Below are 13,022 nucleotides of genomic sequence, written 5' to 3' on the forward strand. Positions count from 1 at the left end.
TTATGCACCAAGAGCTTGTAACACTCCAAAGAGAAAGGAACAATTGAAATCGCATCATATGACCCCTTTAATACAATTGTTAAATTGAATAAGTGTCATGATTTCAATTAATTGTACATGCTTTTGATTACTAAAATGTATTTTAACCATTAAAATGGAGTCCAGAAAGATTAAAAACAGAAAAAAAAAACCAGAATCCAGAAATGTTGTTTTATAAGTGGAATGTAACTAACCCTAATATTGAAGGAAGCAAACACTGAGAGTTCTTTACTTTTTAATAAAATTAATTTGAAGAATATTTGCTTGATTTATGTTCTAATTGCATTTGTTGTGGCACATGATTTTTAGTTTGAAATTTTATAAAATTAGAGCTATCAATATTAATTTAAATGATAAAATTTTGCCCCACACTTTCTGGAGTAATGGTGCCATCCATGTGACACAATTGAAACTGTCCATTTGGACTGTAAAGAACTCATCTTTTTTACCTAGCCATTTCATGTTTGTTAAAAAAACTGAAAACAAGCAGAAAACAGACAGTAGCTACGTAGGTTTCAACCATTTTTTAAATATGATCAGGAAATTACCACACCACTGAAATTTGAGTTTGCTCATGCACGTGCCTTGTGAACTCAGACAGTCTGAGTGCTCTCTGAAAGAGTGTGGCTTTATCTGATTCTCTCTGTCTTCTGACTTTGACAGGTTGAGTTCATGTCATATTAATGAGGAAGCTTGTGCTGATCTGAGTTCAGCTCTGAGATCAAACCCGTCTCATCTGAAAGAATTGGACCTGAGTGAGAATGAGATTACAGATTCAGGAATAGAAAAACTGTCACCTCTACTAGAAGATTCTCGGTGTAAACTGAAGAAACTGGGGTACATTTTTGTTGTTGTTGTGTTGTTTTTATATTTTTGGTAGTTGTGAATAAGAAACTATTAAGATTCATAACTGTCCCTTCACTCACAGGTTGAGATCTTGTTATATTAATGAGGACGGTTGTGCTGTTCTGAGTTCAGCTCTGAGATCAAACCCGTCTCATCTGAGAGAGCTGGACCTGAGTAACAATAACATTACAGATTCAGGAGTGAAGCAGCTTTCAGATCTACTAAAACATCCCGAGTGTAAACTGGAGAAACTGGGGTGAGTGTCAGTGACTTTATTTGATTTATATTTATTATTAATAATGTCATTCATATTTATTAGTTATTTTATTGTGAACTTCAAGTTTTTTTCAGCCACATGGAAATAAACAGAAAGATGGAACAACTTTTTTTTCTTTCTTCACACTCACAGGTTGAAATCTTGTCGTATTAATGAGGAAGGTTGTGCTGATCTGAGTTCAGCTCTGAGATCAAACCCGTCTCATCTGAGAGAACTGGACCTGAGTGACAATTACATTACAGATTCAGGAGTGAAGCAGCTTTCAGATCTACTAAAACATCCCGAGTTTAAACTGGAGAAACTGTGGTGAGTTGTGTTGTTGTTGGTGAAATGCCTGTGATTACTGGATTATGTAATGGCTCAATGTTATCAGTCTGGGAAAGACGTTTGTGGGTTTTGGCATGTCAGAAGTCTCTAGAGAACCTGTGAACAGCTGTTATAGAAACAACTATCAGTTCTAAGATTATATAAATATGAAAAGCAAAATTATACATTTGAACTAAATAGTGAACTTAACTGTCATAGCTACAATATAATCATTGTCTGTTTTAAGATAATATATACATTTAAACAAAGCAGGCTGCAAAATGTGACCATCATTTAAAAAAAAGTTGTCCACTTCAGAATTTATATGGCCAACAAAGAAAGTGTTTTGAAATGAAGTAAAAGTCATTTGTCCTCAACTCATTTACTCATTGTTAAGGAGTAACCAGGGCATGAGGCGTACAAATCCATATGCTGTCTTTTATTTGGATAAAGCATGGTCAGATAAACAGGCATGGGTATAACACACAGCAAACAGGTATAACACAGGCAAAACTAAAGAGTAATCCAAAGGCGAGCGTGGATCGATCAACAGCAAACTTAATCCAGAGGGGCTAAGCAAAGGGGGTAATCCGAGAAACACAGGCAATAGTCCAGGTAGGGGCAAACAGTATACGGACAGGGAGAGACAGGCAAGACAGACAGTCTGTGTGGTGTTAGAGTTATTATGGTGAGTGGTGACCTCTGGTGGTGAGTGAACGGAGTGACAGGGAGCGAGTTTGTGACACTCATATTTAATTTAATTTAATTTTACCATGTTCAAAGAAAGGTAAAAATGTAGGTAGACAGTTATTTTCTTGTTTTCTGAATTGTGAAATTATTGGATGGTTTTGTTTGCAGCATCCTAAACATCTATTATTCTATAACTGCATAATTTTTTGAGGTTTTGAACTGAAAATCAAGCTAAACTCACTCTGGCCTCGTTCTTGTTGGATGCCAGCTGTAAAGTTCAATGTTTGCAGTGTTGATGATCTGTAGTGGCTTCACACATCCATGAGTGAGGTGTTTTTATTTCAGTGAAAGAGATGTAACACTCCACAGCATGCTCTCTGTGTGAATGCTGTAATCTCAGTGTATGAGAGCAGAAATAAAACACATCATGCAGAATATGTCAATCCAGCATTAGATGGTGTGTCCTCCTCTGACTTTTCTTAGTGATGTATAGCGCCAGTTTATCAGGAAGTGACGATTTTGTTCTCTTTGACTCGTTGGATGGAAACGGTGCTTATTCACAAATGTTTTATGTCATATTCCAATTTTGTGCACAAGTTAAATTTGCAACTTTAGAAGGAAACCCGGCTAGTAATGTTGTCTCCTGTTTTAGAAGTCAACATGAGCAAGATCACAGGAAGCATGAACAGACAATAGAACCCCATTTACAAGCACACACAGACAGACTTGTTAGGACACTTTTCAGATGACATATCTTATCTCTCGGTGGTGTTCCTAAGAGCCCAGCAATAACTGTACATCTTTATGTTTATGTGTGATTATCTGATGATGTCTGATTTTCACTGTATTCTGACTGAAAGGGTTAACAATCCATTATTTTTTTCACACTCACAGGTTGAGATCTTGTCATGTTAATGAGGTCAGTTGTGCTGATCTGAGTTCAGCTCTGAGATCAAAACCGTCTCATCTGAGAGAACTGGACCTGAGTAACAATTACTTTACAGATTCAGGAGTGAAGCAGCTTTCAGATCTACTGGCAGATTCTCAGTTTAAACTGCAGAAACTGGGGTGAGTTCAGGACTGTCTGGTCTAATGGGATTAAGTTTATGCTGATCTACATAGTCAATGACGTGTGAAGCAGATCAAGGTTGCATTGTTGCGCTTAAAATAGTCTGTTTCACTTCAGTTTTCACTTCAGTGATTGGGTGAATAGCAGTTCACAGTTTGGTCTGCTGTATATTAGCTTGCAGAGCAAAACAAATTACAATTATCAATGTAGGATATTTTTATATAAATACTCTGCGCTTTATCACTGATCAAATAAGCAAGTTAGTGATTGGTCGTGTTATGCTGCATATGACATGGATCATCAAATGCAGTTTTGTTTTCAAATTAACTAATTCAAAAGCTTGACTGTGTGGGGCTGTTGCCTCCCTCAAAATCAGGGAGTACATTTTTGTTAATGGTTATGTGACAAATCACCCGTTATCCAGCAGCTTTTCCATTACGGAAAATTACCACTAAAGGCTCTCTCACAGTTTATTGCCATTTTTGGTATCCCAAGAATTATTCAAAGTGACCGGGGAACACATTTTACCTCCAAAATGTTTGCCGAGATATTGAAGCAGTTATGAGTGAAACATTGACAGTCAAGTGCTTACACTCTTAAAAATAAAGGTGCTTCACAATGCCATAGAAGAACCTTTTTGTCTAAATGGTTCCATAAAGAACCTTTAACATCTGAAGAACCTTTCTGTTTCACAAAAGGTTCTTTGTGGCGAAATAAGGTTCTTCAGATTAAAAAAACGCAAGAAAGAGATGGTTCTTTAAAGAACCTTTGACTGAATGGTTCTCTGTGGAACCAAAAATGGTTCTTCTATGGCATCGCTTGAAGAACCTTTTGAAGCACCTTTATTTTGACGAGTGTACCATCTGCAAAGTTAGAGCACTTCCATCAGACCCTGAAGATTTGTTGTGCTCTTATTGTACTGAACTGGGTCGTGACTGGGAGGAGGGACTGGTTCTCTTGGCAGCAAGAAAGGTAACACAATCTAGTTTAGGTTTTAGCCCTAATGAACTCGTTTTTAGGCATAAAGTCCGGAGTCCTTTGGCTGTTCTAGAAGACGGTTTGAAGGGGAAAGAGCATCCAATAAGCCTATTGGATTATGTGAATGTGTTTAGGAGGAGGTTGTTTTTAGCAGGTCAATATGCCCGAGAGAATTTGAGAGAGAAAAAAAAAAACCACAAGCCCAGCACTTACTGGGGCATGTAACACATGTCAACAGATATAAAGAGGTTAAGGATGGAAGTAAATAACTTGCCTGACTAATTATTGTAGAAACCAAAAGTGCATATTTTTCTGATCCTCACGGGACATTAACATTTGTTCATATCACATGTGTTTCTTCACACTCACAGGTTGAGATCTTGTTTTATTAGTGACAGAGGTTGTGATGATCTGAGTTCAGCTCTGAGATCGAACCCGTCTCATCTGAGAGAACTGGACCTGAGTGACAATAACATTACAGATTCAGGAGTGAAGCAGCTTTCAGATCTACTAAAACATCCTCAGTGTAAACTGGAGAAACTGTGGTGAGTGTCAGTGACTTTATTTGATTTATATTTATTATTATTACACGGCTCTGTGGAATACTTGATTCTGATTGGTCAGTCGTGACATTCCGAGGTATGTTATCCCTCGATAACAACCGGTAAAAGCTAATAGCACAGGCTCATCCGGGTGTTACGGGTTGTTGAGGGACACACACACGAGGACGAAGGATATAAACAAAAGGTATTTTAATAAACAAATCCAGGAGACAGGCAAGTACACCAACATTACATAAACGAGAACGGACTCTGACTAAGAGAAAACTGAGGGTATTTGTAGGGGAGCAAACAAAAGAACTAATGAGTTAATTAATATAACACAGGTGAGCGAAATGACAATTAGGAGCCAAAGTAAAACTAGGTCACAGGGGAACAGATACACTGAAAACACAATGAAAACAGAACAAAACTAAACATAACCCTAACACCGGGTAACAGCAGTCGGAATTTTCGTCTTAATTGTTTTATTGCCTTAATTATTTTTGTGGTGAAATGTTGTGTAATGAGTGGTTTGACTGCACCGTTTACTTTAAATGTCCGTCTAGTTTAAAATTGCCGCTTGCTCGCAACTTCTGTCTTCACGGAAGCTTTGCATTCAAATATTTCAACTCAAATCAATATTTCGCGTCTAATTATTTACTTATGTGGCAAGTAGCCATGTAATAAGCGCGATAATGTACATCCAGCCGGTTGTTATCTCAGAATAAACCCCTTCAGGCTGATACAAGACCTGATCACCCTGTCAGGGCTTATTCTGAGATAACAACCGGCTGAATGTACATTATCCCATACTTAATAATGTCATTCATATTTATTAGTTATTTGATTGTGAACTTCAAGTGTTTTTCAGCCACATGGAAATAAACAGAAAGATGGAACATTTTTTTTTTCTTTCTTCACACTCACAGGTTGAGATCTTGTGGTATCAGTGTCAGAGGTTGTGCTGTTCTGAGTTCAGCTCTGAGATCAAACCCGTCTCATCTGAGAGAACTGGACCTGAGTGAGAATTACATTACAGATTCAGGAGTGAAGCAGCTTTCAGATCTTCTAAAACATCCCGAGTGTAAACTGGAGAAACTGTGGTATGATTCTAATACTGGTATTGTATATTTGTTGTCAAATTGGTCATTTGTTGTAAAATCAGACACATTTTTCAGCAGACAGACTAGCAATATCTGTATGTCTTACTGAATTTCTGTTTTGCTGTTCTGAGATCAGCTCTGAGATCAAATTCCCTCGGTTACTAGCATTTACAGTATATTTATTATAATAAAGTGTTCTAGAAGCTCTCAATAATTAACCTTCCAATAGTCAAATGCTGCACTATCAAAACTTGTTTGTAAATAAATAAACAAACAAACAAAATTAATTTGTTCAAAATTCATCAAAATTAATTTCATTAATTAGTGAGATTAAAAAAAATGTTGCTTTACCAATATTAACCATGCAAATTCATATAACTGAACTCAATGTGACATAATTGTTCTCTTTCAAAGAAGCAAGTTCTCTTTCAAAATGTCAGCAACAGAAAAAAACATTCTGTAAATGCATCTTTCATCTCTGTACTGTCACTGAAAGGGATAATTTGTTCCTCTCATACACACAGGTTGAGATCTTGTCATATTAGTGACAGAGGTTGTGATGTTCTGAGTTCAGCTCTGAGATCAAACCCGTCTCATCTGAGAGAACTGGACCTGAGTAACAATAACATTACAGATTCAGGAGTGAAGCAGCTTTCAGCTCTACTAAAACATCCCGAGTGTAAACTGGAGAAACTGTGGTGAGTGTCATTATTATGCTGCTGTTTATATGTTTTTAAGAAACACAAAGGGATGCAAAAATGTATTTTTGATGGACAAAAAGTGAAGACACCTAGATTAATTTCACTTAAATTCTCTACAGCAGAAAGTTTTTGGACACATCACTGTAGCATAAAGCTCCACCATAGAGACCATCACTTACAATATTAATCTTACTCTGTGTCTGATGATCTAATTCTTGACATGTGATTAAAGGTTTTCCATTTAAACATTTCTGAGATGAATGATCACAGATGAGTGATACAGTTGAGGATTTACTAACAAACACATGATGTAAAATATAAAAAGTAATTGTAATTCATTTGACACTCAGTCCATTGTTTAATTGATCAATGATGTAATCATTTGTTGTTTGGTTTGTTTTGTTCTCTCTTACAGGCTGAAGATTATCAACCACAGCTGGTCACTGAGGTCACGCAAGACGAGAGCGAATAGGAGAGTGACTGACGCAGACCTGGAGACCTGTTTTGAAAAGCTTATCATAAATAATTAAATGGGGGGAAAAATCACTACAAGCAGAGCAGTTGCTATCATCAGACTCCTTTCATGATTTAATTTTGCATTAAATCACAACCTATGTATCTCATCCACAGAGGCTTTCTTCAGTGATCATTTTAGATTTTACATATTCAAATATTCAATAACATTGTCTCAGTGCTGAGCAGCATAAACTCTGGTCCTTGACAAAGTTTATGGGTGTATTATAATTGATTTTCTCTGGGTAATCACTAACATTTTGACATATTCCTCACGTATAGCCAAATTATAGCTTCGGAAGGCTTATAATACATGAAGTACATTAAAATCAATTTTTGAGATCTTGTCAGAAATGGTGTAACTAATGGATGTCTCACTGGGGCTTATAGGTCTCAGAATATCTTTTCATGGCCCAATTAAAATATTGTGATGAACAGTAAAATCAGGGATTTTTATCATTTAACACCCATGAACAGTCATAACATGTTTTATATTTATAAATGATGTCTCTCATCCTCCGTAAACACTCATTTGAATATTTTGTATGGTATAGTTCGTTTGTCCTAAAATGTGTTCTATTTAAAAAAATGCAAACTCTCAGAATAGACATACAGAATTAGCTTTTGTGAAATTGCTTTAGCAATAGTTTAATGTAAGGTGTTAATGCAGGTGCCTTGAGATCACATACTTGGCTAAGACTGTAAACACATAAATTGGGTTTAATAATTTCATGTCAATTTGTTCTTGTAAACCTTACACCTGTAACGGATGAGTTAGGCTCCACATGCAGCTTTTATAACAAGAGCGTTGTCAGAAACAGACAGGGTCAAACACCAGTAAAACACAACTTCAGAGACGAGACGAGAGTAATCCAAAGACAGGCAATGGTCGGGGCAGGCAGTAAACAATCAAGAAACCAGTGAAACAGTCCACGATCAAGAAAACACAAGAACAAGGAAAGAAGGATAAGCAAGAGAAACTCTTAGAATTGTTAGCTAACAGCAAAACAAGACTTTGCAGTGTGTGAGTTTGTGTGCTGCTTAGATCATCTGCTTAATCTGAATGCATGAACAAAATAAACTGTGTAATAAATAGTACCAATTGTATCATTTTCACTGTATCAGCACTTGTAAATGATTAGATTTTACAATATTCTTTTCTGAAACAATACATGTATTTATTGTTTATCTCTCCAAAATGGAATTGAAGTCTGTCGTGGAGCCAAACAATCTGAACAGGGTTTATAGAAACCACTTGTCTTCCCACATTCAGATTTGAGCTTGAGACAGACAAAACAAAACACTGTTTTACACCTCGAGCATGTAACAGATTTACACCTCTGTGTGTTGTGGGTAATCAGCAAACCACATGTTATACAAGCACGAACAGCTGGACATTCGATTTTTGCAGCATCTTGTAAAATAATAGTTGCACAATCTCTCAGCAGATCCAGATCTCTGTTGCTGCAGCCTTCATTGTCACATCGATCAGATCGAGGACGCTGGCCTTTCCATTCTCTCAAACACTGCCAGCAGAACTCAAAGGTTTTTTTATTCTTTACAGAGCAAACGGTGCACTGCACGCTGAGATTAGATGAGTCTGATCTCTCGATCAACCAATCACAACCAGGACACTGTGAGACAGAAAGAGAACATGAACAATAACTGAACCATACAGATGTTTCTAAGAATAAAAAGGTGTAGAATATGTCCTTACGTTCTTGATGTCTGTTATCTTTCTAGTAGCGTTGTTGGCAAGTCTTTCCTCAAAGTATAGCTGTTCTTCAGGTGTGAGTTTGGCTAGTTTACGTACTTCAGTGTAAGACCAAAGATCTTTACACTCAGGGCATCTCAGCTCAGCTTTACCCTGCAATTAAACAGATAGTTCACGCAAAAATGAGAATTCTGTCATTATTTACTCATCCTCATATGGTTCCAAAGCCATGAGAATTTTCTTAAGCTTTGAAATACAAATTAAGATATTTTTAATGAAACCAGAGCGGTCCATTTAACCTTTCCATTCAACAAAAGGTTCTTTATAGGGAAAAAAAGTTTATTTTTATTATTAAAATGTTTTTTACAATAAGGAAAAAAAAAAGGTTCTTTTAAGAACTGGTGACTGAGAGGTTCTTTGTGGAACCAAAGGTGTGAAAACCTGCTTTTGGAACCTTTGATGCGGAATATGTGATGTGTTCTATGTATGCATGCTGAATACATACCATAGCATTGTTTAAAAAAAATAAAATATTTGAAAATGAGAAGTGCATTAAAAAAGTAAAATCTGTTTCTGATGTACTAATAATGACTAATCTACACTCACCTGATCCAGCTGTACTCTGCAGTAGTCTGTCAGTGTCTGTGGTCCAGTGATGTGACCACAGGATAATTTAGCTCTTAAAACATCGGGATCATTATCAAATGGATCTGATGGGGAAATAACACATATTAAACACCACAGACATATTGCTTCTCAGTTCCATACAATTTTAAGATGTTCTTGGTTCATTCCATGTTTTATAGGCAACCTCTGTTGTGCCAATTCAGATTAGCACAGTTGGTTTTAAATTAATCTAGTTTATTTTAGTTCAGGACTCCATAGTCATTAGTCATCTGTACTTAATCTGTGTTTCAGAAAGCTGTTTTTTTAAACCATAATTAACTATTCTAGATTAAGCCTACTCTTGGCTTAATTTGACCCGTCTGGGAAACCGCCCCTTTAAGTTAAATAACAAAATTAATTGGAAAGTGCTTGAATGACAAAAAAAAAAAAAAAACATGATCATTGGCGGAAATGACCAATTAAATTATTTAATTACAATTAATAATTATTTAACAATTACTTAATCCATAAAATTATTTATTTTACATCTATATATAAAGAAACAAATAATGTTTGTCAGTTCAGTTCATTTACATGGTCTCTTTGCAATATGTGGTTTGAGTGATATGTGGTTTATTTATTTCCTGAACTATGGACTATGATGGCTACGCCCCTGTTCTGATATAGCAAAACACAGGGAGTTGCACTCGCAATTACAAAATAAACAGAACAGAAAGTCTAACAATTCTTTCAAAGAAGATTAAATAATAAGAGTACATAATAAAGGTTTTTCTCTAATACACATTGGCCACAATTAACGGCAACCTTTTATTCAATGCTTTTTGAAACCTCCTTTTGCCAGTTTAACAGTTCTGAGTTTTCTCCTATAATGCCTGATGAGGTTAGAGAGCACCTGACAAGAGATCAGAGAGCATTCCTTCATCCAGAATCTCTCCAGACCCTTCAGATTCCCAGCTCCTCCTCTTCAGTTCACCACACTCATCTTCTATAGGCTTCAGCTCAGAGGACTGGGACAGCCAGAGCAGAAGCTTGCTTTTGTGCTCAGTGACCCATTTTTGTGTTGTTTTTAAGGTTTGTGTTTAGATTATTGTCCGGTTGGAAGATCCAAACATGGCCCATTATAATATTTCTAACAGAGTCAGACACTTATTGATTTTTTATCTGTTGGTATTTGATAGAATCAAAGATGCCATGTATCTAAACAAGATGTCCAGGACCTCCAGCAGAAATATAGGCCCACAACATTAAAAATACAGCAGTATATTTCATTGTACAAATGGGGTACTTTTTATCCCTGTGTGCACCAAACCCATCTTGAGTGTTTGTTGCTAAAAGGCTCATTTTTTAGTTACATCTGAGCATTGTTATCCCTGTGTTCACCAAACCCATCTTGAGTGTTTGTTGCTAAAAAGCTAATTTTTTAGTTACATCTGACCATAGAAGCCAGTCCCATTTGAAGTTCCAGTCGTGTCTGACAACAGAATATGCTGGGGATTGTTTTTGGATGAGAGCATTTTCTTTTCTTGAAACCCTCCCGAACATGTGGTGATGTAGGTGCTGTTTGACAATTTTTTTTAAGCTTTTGCGACCCTGAGACTCAATTCTTCAGCTGTGGTCCTTGGAGAGTCTTTATCCACTCAAACTCTCCTCCTCAGCGTGCATTAGGACAATATAGACACACGTCCTCTTCCAGGCAGATTCATAACATTTTATGTTGATTGGAAATTCTTAATTATTGCCCTGATGGTGGAAATGGGGATTTTCACTGCTCTAGCTCTTTTCTTAAAGCCACTTTCTAATTTGTGAAGCTCAATTATCTTTTACTGCACATCAGAAATATATTCTTTGGTTTTTCTCATTGTGATAAATGATTAATTTGGAATTTGGCCTTTGTTTTCCCTCCTATTTATATTTTTGTGAAACAGGAAGCCATGGCTGAATAATTTCATGTTCATAATCACCCTGGTGTGCTCAAAATTGTAAATATGAATGGGAATATACTTCACAGATATTTTACTCATAAGAATTTCTAGGGGTGCCGATAATTGTGTCCAACGTGTATTTGAGAAAAACATTTATGTCATGATATTTCCCCCATTTTAAATTCTTATTCTCCAGTGAAAGGTTTGATTTTTGTGAATTTTTTAATTAAAAGATCAAAAGGATTAACAATGCAGATTAATTTTCACAGCCTTCTTTGATCATATTTACCAATCCGATATTTTTGGCCATGACTGTATATATATATATATATATATATATATATATGATTAAAATCAAATCAAGTCAAATAAATCAAATAAATACTCAGTTTTAGTAAGATAAATAACATATTTGTATAATAAACAAACAAATAAAAAATGGATTGAAATAATCTAATTATAACATATGATAAGATTCAAATAAATAATCCAACATTTGATTAAAATAAATAAAAATTAGATTAAAACAAACAAATAAATACAAATTAGATTAAAATGAACAAAAATTGTATTAAAATAAATATGTAAATAAATACAGTACTAAGTAGTATAAACAAAACAAGCAAATAAATAAAAAAGGATTCAAATAGAATTATAACTGACAAAAAAAAAGATCAAATTCACATAAATAATCTAAAATTTGATTATAATAAATAACCAAAGACTAAATTAAAACAAGCAAATAAATGCAAATTAGATTAGAATTAATAATACAAATTAAAATAGTAAGTAAATAATTAACTAAATACAGTATACTGTAATTAGTAGAAATAAAATGTTATATTACTAAACACTAAATATTATACTAAATTTTTCCATATAATACTTGGACCCATCTATAATATTAATTTTCACAGTATAATTTGGGTTTTTATACAGTTGCCTTTTACATTTTGGGATGGGGGTCTCTCACATGAGGATGATCATATATATATATATATATATATATATATATATCATATATCTAGATCAAATGGAATCTGTGTGGACTATTGTTGCAGACATTAGAATGATAAAACACAAATTTACGGAAATGCGTATTTCAGGTCATGGAATAAGAACAGAAATGTTAGCACAGATGTTACATAATTTACTAAACAGTAGTTTAATAGACAGGCCAATTTCTATTAAATAATTAGAAATAATTAACTCACCGATATCGCTGCACTTTTCCACGAGCTTAATGCCAAGGTTACTGTCAGATGTGGCATATCGTTTCTCATCATTTGACATTTTAAACGAGAAAATATCTTCAAGAAGTGCGGTGTCTTTCTTAACACGTCTGTTTGACTCACTCAGAAGATACTTTCGCTTTCTCTTCTCAAGCAGACTTAACCCGAAATCACATGACTGATGGATGACTGTGCAGAAGGGCGTTTAACTTTCCCAAGCGAACAATAAAAACGGGTTAACTTGGGAAACATTCCATTATTTTTGAGCCAAGCAATAATCCATAGAAATTTCAATGAAACGACACAGGTTTGGTCTCTATAAAGAGTTTCACACACGTTTCACAAATGTAACATTACTGACTGTACGACATTTTACAAACAAATACTTAAAGACACAGAGAATGGACATTTAATGTCAAATATACTTTAATTCAAAATAAACATGGAAAAAGTGCAACATGCT

The 13,022-nt window shown here is 35.2% G+C and overlaps 2 protein-coding genes across 2 annotated transcripts in view; one reads left to right on the forward strand and one right to left on the reverse strand.

Moving 5' to 3' along the window:
- LOC107704181 (NACHT, LRR and PYD domains-containing protein 12-like) overlaps positions 1–7,506 on the forward strand; it is a 29,812-nt gene extending 22,306 nt beyond the window's left edge. Inside the window, exons 11-17 of the mRNA XM_016507069.1 lie at positions 1,013–1,141; positions 1,295–1,468; positions 3,053–3,226; positions 4,577–4,750; positions 5,677–5,850; positions 6,375–6,548; positions 6,967–7,506. Of these exons, the coding sequence (XP_016362555.1) occupies positions 1,013–1,141; positions 1,295–1,468; positions 3,053–3,226; positions 4,577–4,750; positions 5,677–5,850; positions 6,375–6,548; positions 6,967–7,081 (1,114 nt within the window). The 3' untranslated portion in view covers positions 7,082–7,506. The remainder of the gene's footprint in view (positions 1–1,012; positions 1,142–1,294; positions 1,469–3,052; positions 3,227–4,576; positions 4,751–5,676; positions 5,851–6,374; positions 6,549–6,966) is intronic.
- The window catches only part of LOC107704196 (probable E3 ubiquitin-protein ligase ARI7), a 25,452-nt gene extending 12,772 nt beyond the window's left edge, over positions 1–12,680 (reverse strand). The window contains exons 1-4 of the mRNA XM_016507083.1: positions 12,542–12,680; positions 9,385–9,488; positions 8,782–8,931; positions 8,232–8,698 (exon numbers count right to left, since the gene is read on the reverse strand). Coding sequence (XP_016362569.1) covers positions 8,243–8,698; positions 8,782–8,931; positions 9,385–9,488; positions 12,542–12,620 — 789 coding nt within the window. The 5' untranslated portion in view covers positions 12,621–12,680 and the 3' untranslated portion in view covers positions 8,232–8,242. The remainder of the gene's footprint in view (positions 1–8,231; positions 8,699–8,781; positions 8,932–9,384; positions 9,489–12,541) is intronic.
- Positions 12,681–13,022: the final 342 nt, after the last annotated feature.

This window comes from Sinocyclocheilus anshuiensis, unplaced genomic scaffold (assembly GCF_001515605.1).
Source record: "Sinocyclocheilus anshuiensis isolate Anshui unplaced genomic scaffold, SAMN03320099.WGS_v1.1 scaffold1228, whole genome shotgun sequence".
In the NCBI taxonomy this organism is placed as follows: domain Eukaryota; kingdom Metazoa; phylum Chordata; class Actinopteri; order Cypriniformes; family Cyprinidae; genus Sinocyclocheilus; species Sinocyclocheilus anshuiensis.